The sequence below is a fragment of the Pleurodeles waltl genome, chromosome 6 (genome assembly GCF_031143425.1).
Source record: "Pleurodeles waltl isolate 20211129_DDA chromosome 6, aPleWal1.hap1.20221129, whole genome shotgun sequence".
Classification (NCBI taxonomy): domain Eukaryota; kingdom Metazoa; phylum Chordata; class Amphibia; order Caudata; family Salamandridae; genus Pleurodeles; species Pleurodeles waltl.
In genome coordinates, this window is record NC_090445.1 from 1,485,622,557 (window position 1) to 1,485,638,007 (window position 15,451).

Below are 15,451 nucleotides of genomic sequence, written 5' to 3' on the forward strand. Positions count from 1 at the left end.
GTAAGAACAAGAGGTAGGTTCACGAATAAATATAGGAATTTAGGCAGCACCACCATTTTGGCTATTGCAAAACATCCGGTTCGAGAGAGCGGTAGCGAGTGCCACACCTCTACTCTGTCCTTCAGCCACGCCATTGCCTTACCATAATTGGCAGACCAGAGTGTCTCCACCTCCCCACTTAGCCAGACGCGCAGGTAACGCACCGGACCATCAGCCCAAACAATAGGGTATCTAGAGGAAAATCACAGTGTTCCTGCCGAGAGGGGCATCACCAACGACTTCGACCAGTTAATCGTAATTCCAGAGAAAGTGCACTATCTCAACTAGCAGGACATCAAAATGATTCTGCGGCTCATGAACATACAGCGCAATATCGTCTGCATACATGGATATTAATATGGCCCGCTGGAGAAATTCCAGCCCTCTGCGATTATGGTGCTGTCTCAGACACGCCGCCAGCAGTTCCATTGCAATTGCGAAAAGCAGTGGCGACAAAGGGCAACCCTCTCCAGTCCCGCGAGCCACCTGGAAGGAGTCAGAGACAATTCCGTTTACTCGCAGTTGAGCAGTAGGCTCCGAATACAGCAAGCAAATCAATTGCATAAACCTCGCGCTCATTCCTACTCTGGCAAGCAGAGAAAACATGTACTTGCATGCCAAAGAATCAAAAGCCTTAGTAGTGTCTAAAAACACAGCTGCCGCATCAACCTCAGCTTCAACCGTACTCTTAACAGCGAAGTACGTACCCAGTTTACTGTGATGCCCTTTGGATTAAAGAATGCCCCTGCCACCTTCCAAAGGTTGGTGAATTAAGTCCTTGCTGGCTTGGAGTCCTTTAGTGCAGCTTATTTTGATGATATTGCTGTCTTTAGCTCCAACTGGCAGGATCACCTGGTCCACCTGAAGAAGGTTTTGCAGGCCCTGCAAGCAGCAGGCCTCTCTATCAAGGCATCTAAATGCCAGATAGTGCAGGACACTGTGGTTTACTTGGGACACCTTGTAGGTGGAGGCCAAGTTCAGCCACTCCAACCCAAAATCCAGACTTTTCTGGACTAGGTAGCTTCAAAAACCCAAACTCAAGTCAGGGCATTCCTTAGCTTGACTGGGTACTATAGGAGGTTTGTGAAGGGATATGGATCAATAATGACACCCCTCACAGAACTTACCTCCAAGAAAATGCCCAAGAAAGTGAACTGGACCGTGGACTGTCAAAAGGCCTTTGACACCCTGAAGCAAGCAATGTGTAAAGCACCAGTTTTGAAAGCTCCAGATTACTCTAAACAGTTCATTGTGCAGACAGATGCCTCTGAACATGGGATAGGAGCAGTGTTGTCCCAAACAAATTATGATGGCCTTGACCAGCCTGTTGCTTTTATTAGCAGGAGGTTACTCCCCAGGGAGTAGAGTTGGAGTGCCATTCAGAGGGAGGCCTTTGCTGTGGTCTGGTCCCTGAAGACGTTGAGACCACACCTTTTTTGTACTCACTTTATAGTTCAAACTGACCACAGACCTCTCAGACGGCTAATGCAAATGAAAGGAGAAAACCCTAAACTGTTGAGGTGGTCCATATTCCTACAGGGAATGGACTTTGTAGTGGTACACAGACCTGGGACTGCCCATGCCAATGCTGATAGCCTTTACAGGTTCTTCCTCTTAGAAAATGAAGACTCTCTTGGGAAAGGTTAGTCTCATCATCTTTCGTTTGGGGGAGGTGCTGTGTAAGGAAATGCCTCCTTTGCATGGTTACCCCCTAACTTTTTGCCTTTGCTGATGCTAAGTTTTGATTGAAAGTGTGCTGGGACCCTGCTAACCAGGCCCCAGCACTAGTGTTCTTTCCCTAAACTGTACCTTTGTCTCCACAATTGGCACAGCACTGGCACGCAGATAAGTCCCTTGTAACTGTTACCCCTGGTACCAAGGGCTCTGATGCCAGGGAAGGTCTTTAAGGGCTGCAGCACATCTTATGCCACCCTGGGGACCCCTCACTCAGCACATGCACACTGCCTCACAGCTTGTGTGTGCTGGTGGGGCAAAAAAGACTAAGTTGGCATGGCACTCCCCTCAGAGTGCCATGCCAACCTCACACTGCCTGTGGCATAGGTAAGTCACCCCTCTAGCAGGCCTTACAGTCCTAAGGCAGGGTGCACTATACCACAGGTGAAGGCATATGTGCATGAGCACTATGCCCCTACAGTGTCTAAGGAAAACCTTAGATACTGTAAGTGCAGGGTAGCCATAAGAGTATATGGTCTGGTAGTTTGTCAAACACGAACTCCACAGTTCCATAATGGCTACACTGAAAACTGGGAAGGTTGGTATCAAACTTCTCAGCACAATAAATGCACACTGATGATGCCAGTGTGCAATTTATTGTAACATACTCCCAGAGGGCATCTTAGAGATGCCCCCTGAATACCAATCCATCTTCTAGTGTAGGCTGACAAGTTTCTGCCAGCGTGCCACACACCAGATATGTTGCTAGCCACATGGGGAGAGTGCCTTTGTCACTCTGTGGCCAGGAACAAAGCCTGTACTGGGTGGAGGTGCTTCTCACCTCCCCCTGCAGGAACTGTAACACCTGGCGGTGAGCCTCAAAGGCTCACCCCTTTTGTTACAGCGCCCCAGGGCATCCCAGCTAGCGGAGATGCCTGCCCCTCTGGCCACTGCCCCCACTTTTGGCGCAAGGCTGGAGGAGATGATGGGAAAAACAAGGAGGACTCACCCACCAGTCAGGACAGCCCCTAAGTTGTCCTGAGCTGAGGTGACCCTTGCCTTTAGAAATCCTCCATCTTGAGTTTGGCGGATTCCCCCAATAGTATTAGGGATGTGCTCCCCTCCCCTCAGGGAGGAGGCACAAAGAGGGTGTAGCCATTGGCTACCGCCCTCCCACACCTAAACATACCCCTAAATTCAGTATTTAGGGGCACCCCAGAACCTAGGAAACTAGATTCCTGCAACTGGAAGAAACAAGAAGGACTGCAGACCTACAAGCCTGCAGAGAAGACGGACGACAACAACTGCTTTGGCCCCGCCCCTACCAGCCTGTCTCCAACTTCGAAAACCTGCAACCAGGGATGCATCCGACAGGGACCAGTGACCTCTGAAGCCTCAGAGGACTGCCCTGGACTAATGGACCAAGAAACTCCAGTGAGCAGCGGCTCTGCTCAAAACCAGCAACTTCTTTGCAACAAAGAAGCAACTTTCAAAGGCTGCACGTTTCCCGCTGGAAGTGTGAGACTTCACACTCTGCACCCGACGCCCCTGGCTCGAGATCCAGAGAACAAAACACCACAGGGAGGACTCCCCGGCGACTGTGAGCCCGTGAGTAGCCAGAGATGACCCGCCTGAACCCCTACAGTGATGCCTGCCGATAGAATCCAGAGGCTCCCCCTGACCGCTACTGCCTGTAACAATGGACCTGACACCTTTAACCAGCACTGCACCAGCAGCCTCCAGGACCTGAAGGAACCGAACCTCAGTGCAGGACTGACCCCCAAACCCTCCAATGCCTGCCTGCACTGCTAGAGTGACCCCCGGGTACCTCCATTGATTCCTATCTGAAACCCGATGCCTGCTTTGCACACTGCACCCGGCCACCCCTGTTCCGCTGAGGGTGTGTTTTGTGTGCTTACTTGTGTCCCCCGTGCTCTACAAAAAACCCCTGGTCTGCCCCCGAGGATGCAGGTACTTACCTGCTGGCAGACTGGAACCGGAGCACCCCTCTTCTCCATAGGCGCCTATGTGTTTTGGGCACCTCTTTGACCTCTGCACCTGACCGGCCCTGAGCTGCTGGTGTGGTAACTTTGGGGTTGGCTTGAAGCCCCAACAGTGGGCTGCCTATGCCCAGGAACTGAGACTTGTAAGTGTCTTACTTACCTCACAAACTAATCTTTACTTACCTCTCCAGGAACTGTTGATTTTTGCACAGTGTCCACTTTGAAAATAGCTTATTGCCGTTTTTGCAAAGACTGTATATGATATTGCTTTTATTCAAAGTTCCTAGTGAAGTACCTTGCATTTTATGTGTTTACTTCAAATCTTGAACCTGTGGTTCTTAAAAAAAAATAAGAAAATATATTTTTCTATAGAAAAACCTATTGGCCTGGAGTAAGTCTTTGAGTGTGTGTTCCTCATTTACTGCCTGCGTTTGTACAACAAATGCTTAAATCTACCCTCTGATAAGCCTACTGCTCGACCACAATACCATAAAATAGAGCATTAGAATTATCTAATTTTGCCACTATCTTACCTCTAAGGGGAACCCTTGGACTCTGTGCACACTATTTCTTACTTTGAAATAGTATATACAGAGCCAACTTCCTACATAGATTATATAGCGTAGACTGGCCCTGTATGAAACCAGACTGGTCTGGTAACACCTGCTTCGGGAGCAAGGGCTGCAATCTCGCCACAATCATCTTAGCCAAGATTTTCTTATCTATATTAATCATTTAAAGCGGTCGATACGAGTCACAGCAGCATGGATCCTTACCGGGTTTTAGAACCGTAACAATCAAGGCCTCACAGAGAGTGGCGGGAAGAACCCCAGTCTCCACAGACTCCGCATAAACCTACAAAAGGTGTGTTGCTGGAATATCCGTATATTCCTTATAAAAGGAAGGGGTTAGGCCATCCAAGCCAGGAGCCTTATCCCTTGGCAGAGTGCGAATTGCCTATTTTACATCTTCGACAGAAAAGGGAACATCTAGGTAGGACCTGTACGAATCATCAAGCCAGAGCAAGCTAATCTCGGAAAAGTTGTCCTGTGCGCTTCAACATCCTGTCCAGAAGGCTCTGCGTACAGTTCCTAAAACAAATCAGTAAAGACCCGAAGGATTCCATCTGTTCCCACCACCCGCTCACCAGACGCGCTTTTCAAATCGACAATGTAGTTACTGGCCCATGGTTTATGCAACATACTCGCCAATGTACACCCCGCCCTCTCTCCCTCCCCAAATCTCCGTGCCTTAACATGTTTCCCCAAAAAGCAAATCACGCACAAAGCAGCATCCTCAGATTGTGATACAGTGCTTCTCAAAGCCGCTAGTGTATCACCAGACCAATCAACAACCAAACGTTGTTCCAGTTCCACTATCTGCATCTCCAGGTCAGCCAAATCCAGCTGCAGCAACTTCAACACGCCATGCTGTTTAGCGAGGCAAATGCCACGAATTACCACCTTAAGTGCCTCCCCTAAAGTTCCAGCTGAACTCACTGACCTGCTGTTCTCAGCAAAATAATGAATAATCGCCTCACAAACATCCTTCCGAAATGCCTGGTCCCGCAGTGCCCCATGCGGTAGACATGTAGACATGTGCCACAAGTATGCACGTCTAGGACCTCCCGGCACCACCTGTACCAGCTTGACCGGCGAGTGATCCGAAAGGGTATGCGCCATGTGTTCAACCGACTGCGCCTAGAGCTCCACGTCCCGCATACCCAACCATTGATCAATGCGGGAGCAACTATTATGAGCATAATTAACACAGGTGCCCTCTCTGGCAGTCCCATGTCTCACCCTCCATATATCCACCAGAGAACCCTCATCCATTAGAGACGAGAGGGCCTTAGCCGCTGCGACATGCTGCACCCTGGTGAGGCTCTCCCAGTCCGCCCCAAGGTCCAGGATCACATTGAAGTCCGCTCCCCAGATCAATGGGCCGCTCCCCAATGACTCAATCAGCTGCCACACTTCTCTAAAAAATTTGGGGTCATCGGTGTTAGGACCGTAAGTAGACACAAGTCTGCATGTTCTATCTAATAAAGTGCCACTCAGCATGACATATCGACCATGGGGGTCCACTATCACCCTCTGAGTATGCCACTGCAGTCCCTTCCGCAGCAGGATCACCACCCCTCTTGCATAGCACGAGAAAACCACCCCATGGTACTCTCCGATCCAACCAGCCTTCAACTGATTTTGTGTCGCCGCCACCAAATGGGTCTCCTGCAACATGCATATATCAATCTTGTGCTGCATCACATACGCAGACAGTAGCCGCACCTTACACCCGTCATTCAGACCACACACATTCCAAGTGAGACAGCGCATCGGTGTCACATGTCCATGCACCATAGCATTCTCCAGTCAAACAAACAGTGCATCCACAGCATCTCATTATAATCGCTTACCACAGGTATGCAAAAGAACAAACAGCAAGAACAAAGAAAAAGAAAAGGAAACCAGGATCAGAACATTCCCCACTCCCACCCACGCAGACCCCCCAATCGGGTCAAAGCAGAAATCCCACCCCCCCTCAAAACTGTAGCCCCAAACACAGCAGAAGACATACCAAAATGACTCATCCAAGGGGTGCGATCCAGACCACCCAACCATCATCCCAAATGGGATTGAGGGGTGAAGGAACACAAGGGCCCATTAACAGATCGTACATCAGAGCATCCCATCAAAATAATAGCACTGTGACATGTAACCCCCATATAGCCACCAGAGGTATAACCCCAACCTCCAACACCCCATCATTTTAATCATTATCACTTAGTGTATCTCTCTCAGCTGCAGAGGCCTCTGGAGCTTCCATCACAGTCTTTTTGGGCTCTGTTTTAGAAAACTTAGCCGCCAGTTTCGGGTCTGTGAAGAAATCCAGTTTGCCCCCATGTTGCACTCTCAACTTCGCGGGGTAAATAAGAGAGTATCTGGCATCTGTCTGGCTCAAAGAGTGTCTAATCGTCAAAAAATCTCTTCGCGCAGGCTGTACCCCTGGAGTATAATCATGGAATATATTCAGTTCAGTATTCTTGTAAATCACCGGCAGCCACTCCCTTGCTAACCTGAGAATAGTATTCCTGTCACGATAGTTCAGCAAACGGACAATGATAGGCTGTGGTGGCGTACCAGGCAGAGGCCGACGGCCCAACGATCTATGAGATCTCTCCACCACCATCAGCCGGGAGAGTTCTGTGGGAAAAAGGTCAGAGAGCATGGACTCCACAAAATCCTCCATCCTTCCTATAGCCGTTGATTCCGGAAAGCCAACTATGCGAATGTTATTGCGGCGCTACCGGGCCTCATTCTTGTTACGTATCACTTCCAGTAGGCGCTCCATCTGCAGCAATTGTTCCCCATCGCCACAACGCTGATCCTTCAGCTCCGACGTACGCGCTTCCAGATGGTCAAATTGAGTATCATGATCGTCCACCCTAGCCTTGATCCGGTCCATTTGCTCTGCCAGGTGGCCAAGCTTAGCGTTAATGCCAGCAAGGCCATTCTTGAGGTCCAGAAACATAGCCTTGACCGAAGTATCTGGGGACCCCTCCTCAGCAGGCAACTCCTCAGACTGGGAGCAAGCCTTCTTCCTGCCCCCATCAAAGGTGGGCTCCGCCTGTCTCTGATCCGCCTTTCCCATCCTCTGCTGTTATGTAGATACAGCAGCCCGGGTCTCCCACCACAGCCGACTCAAGGGGAAAGCAGAGAGTATAGAATCCGCACAGAAGGAAGCACCAGCAACTCACTGAATGCATCAGCACCGCCAGGCACCACCAGACCAAAAGGCAGCACCCCGGCTCCAGGTACAGTTACTCAACTAGTCTCCGTCGGTCAGCAAGGTGTCCCAGCTCGCCTATTCAGTCCAGCAATCTCATCAATAGCACAACACTCAATGCACTGACCTGCAGCAGCCGGGCCCCCAACAGCCGGGGACCAATTCCTGACCACGGATTCCGCGCGCCAACGGGTGCACCACGAATACCTGTGCAGGTCAAAAAATATGGTGCCAGAGGTAAGTGGAATCCAAGCAGCCCCCCAACACAGCAGGGGCCGACCTGACCTCTGATGGAGCTCCCAGCTGGGGTGACAGGGCGAGCCCTTCCTGCTCAATGCCGATTCCGGGCCACAAATGACAGAATATTGCACTATAGACGCTGTCGGCCCTCCAGCGTCACAGTCCAGCAGCAACAACGAGAAATCCCTTTCAGCGCAGCCGGGCTCATCCCCAAGGGCTGAGAAAAACACCCCCAGCTGAGGCCAGCACCACACCTCCAAGCGGACCCAGCGGCAGCCGGCAAGCCCGCACACGGCTCTCTCCGTTGGCAGAAGCAGGGGCACCAGCACCGGAGCCCAGTGCGGGCCCCAACCCCTGCCCCCCACTAGGCCGCGGTCCGATCCAACCGACGATCCGGCCCCGGGAGGCGGCCCACCACTCACCTCTTCCACACAGCTGCCAATCTGAACAGACGGCACCGGGGCTCACTAGAGGAGATACAATACTCCCTGGAACAGGGCAAGCCCAGCGGCCGCAGACCCCGCCCAGCCCCCAGGCTCCAGCAAGGCACGCGCGCCACCAGGCCCACCTCCTCTCCACCGATCTCTTTCAGAGCCACCAGCCGCTGCCAGCCCCGTACAGGCGGTCCGTTGCTTCAGTAGAGCCTCCGGGGGCCTCCACCACCAAAATCTGTACTGAGAAAGGCCGCTCTGAGGATGAATGCACAGTTAGGCCCCCAGCCCAGCAGAGCCTCACGAAGTGACAGCCATCTTGCTGGTAGGCCTAGCCACACCCCCCAGAGAATCACTTACTTCATAGTATTAAGAGAACGTAACTTTGGTGGAGATGTAACTCTTTTTAGAATTACAGTCTCCTGTATATTAGGATTCTTGTTAGCATAGATTTCAGTAGGAAAACGCTCGAGGAACAGTCACATTCCAAAAATTACACGAGACCTGATCACTGGATCCATTACCTCGTGGTCCTTTTCACAGTGATAGGGTAGAATGTGCACTGTAAATTTACCCAACAAGGTAGCACTTAGTAATTGGCCAGTAGAAAATACTCTGGTTCAGTACATATTTTGTACAAAACTGTAGACTCTTCTTGAATAAATAAGCAGGTGAGGATCCATACTAACACAGATGCTCATTTCACAGAAATTAAACCTCAATAGGAAGCATTGACAAATTTAAACATAGCGGGTGCCCCATTTGAGGCTGCGCTTCTGTAAGGACAAATCCTTCCAAATAATCCAACGTATGCAAGGCAAAGCAAGGATATTTTTCCTGGAATTCCATGTTAAAAAAATGCTGGTGGCCAACCCCTGCCACATGCAGCCAAAGGCGATGCATGGCACTGGGTTGGGTGCCTACGGGTGTGCTAGCTGGCTACACTAGACCATGTGTGGACATGTATGTGCACACATGTGAGGGTTGTGAATGTGAGACTAATATTGTGCTCAGCCCAATAACAGCACACAGGTCGATTGGGACAGGGGGATACTGATTCGGGAAAGACCTTTTAGTAGTAGTGGGCACTCATAGGTAAAGTCAGTATGATTTAATGTTTTGTCTGTGCTGACACCATATTATACCTTAGAGTGCTGTTTTGCTTTGCTTAGGCCTCTTGTGAGGTATGAAACTGGGGTGAAATGTGCACTCTGGCTACTCATATCCCAAGATCATATACGAACATCTTGTGGATCATCCAGAACTTTCATATTTCTGTGACTCAGCTCCAGGTCAGAGCTCACCACACACTCCATGGGGGAACCCTTTCCTTGCATACATTATATCTGATGCAGGTATACTGTAGCGCAAGAGCTTTACAAACTGGCACAATGGTGACATTCGTCAGTTTGTAAATACGGCGCGGGGTGGGGGAGTGTCTTGCACTGCTGTAGAATAAGAAAATATATAAGTTACGGCGATGCAAGTGCCTCGTAAATGAGTCTAAAGTTACTTTGACCGATTAACTGGCTGAGTCACTCAGTCCTGCGGTGCTAGGATAAAATTTGGTTTCCTGATGCTAAAACTGGCATAATACTAGCCACTTCTGGATAATGGGTTCACACGAAAAGCGCCAGGGACAATTTTTTATATCTTTTACTGATGTATGTATGATATATGTATCCAATCAATATGCCTGTGACAATTCTGACCTTGCCCAATTTGACATGAGCAGTTGAGGACCGGATTAGTAAAAAATACTTTTCATCCAGAAAAATACAGTGCTAAATTTTGTTCAATATACTGAGCGGATAAGTGGAACAGAATATCTGTTTCATAGTGAACTCCGCCCAAAGAAACGGTATATAATCATGCTTTAATCATAACAGTGTTCAAAAAAATTACTTTTACATTTTCTTTGAAACATAAGCTACTAGCTCCCTAATTCAGGCCTCATCTATTGATCCAGTCCAATTTGAAATAATGGTATTTCTTTGCTTCTTGTTACCTTACCCTGTCATATCTGTTTAATTCTATAGTGTAGAATATGTAGAGTGCACTAGTTAATCACCAAAAGTATGCTTTAAAACTATCTGAACAAATCATGGGAAATACACTATTTACCTTTGTTTTTCAGACAAAAGACCCTAAGCTACATATATCCTTAAATGACTATACCACCTACTTTACTGTGACTCAGACTGGTATAACACGGTACCTCACTTTACTCCAGCCGGTTGACAGGGAGCGGCAACAGATATATACATTCATGGTAAGCAACATCATTGTTTTGCGATTATTAGACATTTTTGTATTTGTATGAATGAATCAATCAATTATCTGTAGATCGCTGCTGCTACGCAATTAAATTGGGCCTCCATGCCCTGGAAAATTGCACAAAGCACTTTTAACTGTGTACTCTCATGTTCTTTAGGCTAGGCTATTAACTGGACTGACAACATATGCACTCATACTATACAACTGAATATATAATTTCCCTCAAGTTTTAAATGCGAATAATCAAGATAAACAGAAAAATATAACGTGATAACACAACACAATAAGGTTTGGAAGATACCCGTTTGAACCGAAATGCGAAGAAAATATAACTAGCTACAAGGGGCAATACCATAATTATTTAATGTTAATACCAGGTATGATGGAAGTGGTGTTATGCCATTCATTACGTAGCAAAGCAAAGCTTTATGCATTAAGGAAATGACTGCGGTACAGTAAACTTCTGCACATGCAAGCAAAGTAAATCCCCATTGTTGACTTTCCTCCATCTAGTCCCTGGCGTAGTTTTGCAAGCACATTTAACATTGTCAAACGTGTGCTAGTTGGCAGGAACGTACTAATTTTTGTGTGAAACTAACATACTCAAAAACCTCATTAAAAATAGTTGCCAGGATTGTTAAAGAAAGTTCACAAGATAGCAACTAGTAAGTTCATACACTAATTAAACATCTTGTGGCGGTAGGGACATCTATCAGAATAATGTCTCTCACAGCTAAATCTAGATTAGACATGTGAAAGAATGTAAGCGAGCGAATACTGAAACAATTTTCCTTTAAGTGGTGACGGAATGAAAAGACCTTTCAGTTTTTCTTTAAGTGGTGGCGGACTGAAAAGACCTTTCAGTTTTTCTTTAAGTGGTGGCGGACTGAAAAGACCTTTAAAATTCCCTTCAAATGGTGACGGAATGGAAAAAAACTCCCAATGAACGTTGCGCTAAAGGAGTGAAAAAGGTTCAGTTTTATTTAGCTAGTACATGGTTCCCAAACAATACGTTTCATTGCCTGATTAATTGAAAATGAGGGGCTTATTTACAAGCCCCTAGCACCACCTGAGCATCACTTTCAGCAATGCTCTGGTGGCACTGAGCCCATTTCAACATTTACAAGGCAGTGCTAATCCACTTTGCGTGGCTTAATATAGCCTTGTAAATCTGGGCCACCCCGATGCAGTTTTCTGTGACAGAGGAGCGTTCAATGGTTGTTGCTATGGGCTTTTCCATGCAACACCAATTGCTTTTGACACTGCCCAATATTTCTGAGAAATCTCAAACCCGAGGAAGCACCAAAAACGAATGCCACCACAGGGGTGGCGTTAGAGTGGCGCTGCGAGGAGTAATTCTTTTATTTCTCCTTGTTTTTGCTTTTTCTATGTATGCTGCATTCTGCAGTACACATAGAAAGAGAAAACCAACATTCATTATTGTTTATGGTCAAGAAAGTGTCTATTCCTACACATAAACAATCATTAAATAGTCATGATTTGCTACTTGTATGTGCGCTGCATTCTGCCCATGGCATGCACAATCTTTTCTTCAATAAGTTGACTTCTAGTGTTTCACTGAGATTTTTATTGATGTTATAAAAGTTGTCCTAAGTGCTGTGATATCTGGGGTAATTAGCAGTTCATGGTGAGGACGCAAGTTAAAGTTACCTTAGGTTGCGAGTTATAGTTACTTCAAATAATTCTAACTATAACTGCTGAATTTCTCTGGTTTTGTGAAGTAAGATAAGAACCTAACTATAATATCCCTGTAACCTTTCTTTTTTTAAGTGAGTTTCTATTTTTTTATTTCCATTTCCTAACTATAACGTCCGTGTAACCTTTGTTTTTTTCAGTGAATTTCTATAATTTTTTATTTCATTACTATATGTTATTCCAACTACTACCGCGCATAACCTTCAGTTGTGGGTGGTGGGGATTGGTCACAGAGCCTGGCCTGTGGCCAGGCCCTGTTGCCAACCCCCTATAACCACCCAACCATGCACCACACAGGCCCTTAGGTCTTGTACGGTGAGAGTTGCCCGCAGGGCCGGTCTCTCTAGGTTTGGGAATAGGTATGAGAGGGTGTATCTGGGTGTGAGAGTGGGTATGAGAGTGTCTGTCTGGGTGTGAGAGTGGGTGTGAAAGGGTCTATGTGGATGTGAGAGTGGGTGTGAGAGAGACTTTCTGGGTGTAAGGGTAGGTGTAAAAGGGTGTCTCTGGGTGTGACAGTGAGTGTGAGAGTGTCTGTGTGGGTCTGTGAGTGTACGTGTGAAAGTCTGAGTGGCTCTGTGAGTGGGTGGGTGAATGGCAGAGTGGGTCTGTGAGTGTGTGCATGAGTGTCTTAGTTGTTCTGTGAGTGAGTGCATTAGTCTGAGTGGGTCTGTGAGTGGGTGCATGAGTGTCTGAGTCTGTGAATTGGTGCATGAGAGTGTGAGTGGGTCTGTGAGTGGGTGTGTGAACCTCTGAGTGGGTCTGTGAGTGGGTGCGTGAGTCTTTGAGTGAGTCTGTGAGTGGGTGTGTGAGTCTCTGAGTGGGTCTGTGAGTGGGTGCAATAGTGTATAAGTGAGTCTGTGAGTCGGTGCATGAGAGTCTGAGTGGGTCCATAAGTGGATGTGTGAGTCTCTGAGTGGGTCTGTGAGTGGGTGTGTGAGTGTCTGTGTGGGTGTGTCAGTAGCTGTGTGAGTGACTCTGCCACAAAGGAACCTCACCTGCCCTTTTATCTAGAAAGAGTTCACAGTGTTGCACAAAATATCTATCCAAGTGGAGTTCTTTCTGCCTACTTTGGTAAATGTCCAGTATGTTTTCTACACTACAGCTGTGTAATGGAGTACAAGGAAATGTCACCAGTGACCTTGTGTGCATTTTGGCAACATGATTGCTCCTGTTGCCGTTTTCTCTAGAATTGTGTGATAAGATGAATCCTCCTTTAGTGGGGCCAACAAGACTACAGAGATGTAAATCGCCACCAAAACAGGGTCCTTCCTCTTATCTATATCAAGTAAGTGCTTCTTTGTTTTGTAAAGATGTCCTTATATTCCTCAGCATCAAGAATGCGCCATCAACATTGGTAGAAAACACACTGAGGGCCCTTTGGGAAGCTGTCCATCATCCTGGCAAAAGGGGGGAAGACATGTATACCACTAAGGTGGATGGAGCGGGGTCAAGTGGGTGCAGCTTCCAGTTGATTAGCGTAGTTGCATACTCTTAGCAATTTAAAGAGAGACACATAGACTCTAGGGGAGAGGGGTGATGCGGCCCCACCTCCCCTGGCCAATTTCGGCTCCGGGGACACATCCACTGGGGCTCAACTCTAATAAATGAAGAGGGTCTGCGCAGCCCCCCTCCCTGGACCAATCTCTGCCCCAGGGACCCCATCGCCTGGGGCCCAATCTTAATTGAATGGAGGAAGGGGCGGGCCGCACAGCCCCCCTCCCTGGACTAATCTCAACCCCAGGGACTGCATCCTTTGGGACCCAGCATAAATAAAATGGAGGATGGGGCTGTGCAGCCCCCTAGAGACGCCATCCCCACAGGCCTGGCCATCTATCCCGGATACCCAGCAGGGCACCCAGGTTGCATTGGGACTGTGGGGGGAGCATCAAGGCCCCCACATCCCAGCTGGGACCCCACCTTCTGTGGGAGTGGGAATTGCTACCACAGACAGAGGGCTGCTAAACATGCAGCTCCCTGTCTGTGCGATCATTCATTTCCTCTTTTTCCTTGCCCGCATCTCAGTGGACAGGGAAATAGAGGAAACCTCCACTCCCAGCAAGCCAGAGCTATATGACAGCTCTTGCTTGCTGAGAGGGGAGGTGTGTTTGCTCTGACTTGACAGGAGCTGCCAAAGCTCCCGTCAAATCACAGCAAACAGGTAGGCATCTCGGAACATAGCAGGACACAACCTTGGGGGGGTTTGCAGTCCCTAGAGCCATTATTGGCTCTTAACAGATCTACTCCAATACTTCCAATGCACCCCAAGAATTACCCGCACACTTTTGTGGGAAAAGTTCATGAAGATCTGTTAAATGGCACCACAGATATAGACAAGTCCAAAACGCTTTTTCAATGGAAACATGGTCCTAACTATAACCACCAGTAGGTTTTACAAATATAAACTTTGCTAGAAAAGCAGTCATTTGAGGTGAGCTGGTGTTGTCCGGTTCTCTATACTGGAGCTGCTCTCCATCTAAACTTGGGAACTAGCCAGAGTTCTTGCTTCTATTTTGCATAATTTATGCATCACTCTAAACCTTATAGGGTATTGTTTTTAGGTATATTGGGTGCTCCCTTGTGTTTGGACAAAGTTAATCCTCCTTGAAGAGCTATAATGATAGCAAAACATGTGTCAAGGATTGCTTTTTGTTCATTGTAGGTTATCTTGGATGGTATTTTACCATTTCAAAGATGTAATTCTGTGCCTGGAGTGCTGAAAGAAGTTTGCCATTTTACAGCTTGATGTGGAAGACACTGTGCTCATCCTACGTGCTGGAAAATGGCCATCTCTGAAGGGTCACCCCAAACATTTTGCCTTCCTCATCTTTTTCAGACCTCTGACTCTGGTCACTTTATCACTGCTAACAAGTGCTAAAGTGCATGTGCTCTCTCCCTAAAATGTGGTAAAATTGACTCATAACCAAATGGCATATTTAATTTACTTTTAACTTCCTAGTAAAATGGACTACATGTCCCAGAGGTCTGTAAATTAAATGCTGCTAGTGAGCCCAAGGCATTGATTGTTTCACTTTCATAAGTAGCCCCTTATCGATGTCTCATGCCTGCCATTGCAAAGTCTATCTGTGCAGTTTCACTGCCACGTTGACTTGGCATTTAAAACTACTTGCCAAGCCTTAAACTCCCCTTTTTTGCATATAAGTCTCCCCTAAGGTACATGTACTTGTAAGTTTTACCTGCTCCTCTCATAGGCCAGCACTGGAAATTACCTTCTATACTTTTGAGTAGTCATTTCTGATCTAAAAGGAGTAGCATTGTCATGTTTGA

At 47.6% G+C, this 15,451-nt stretch overlaps 1 protein-coding gene across 1 annotated transcript in view; it reads left to right on the plus strand.

Annotated features, from left to right (window-relative positions):
- The window catches only part of PCDH15 (protocadherin related 15), a 2,681,631-nt gene that overhangs the window by 1,489,901 nt on the left and 1,176,279 nt on the right, over positions 1-15,451 (plus strand). The window contains exon 12 of the mRNA XM_069240977.1: positions 10,311-10,445. Coding sequence (XP_069097078.1) covers positions 10,311-10,445 — 135 coding nt within the window. The remainder of the gene's footprint in view (positions 1-10,310; positions 10,446-15,451) is intronic.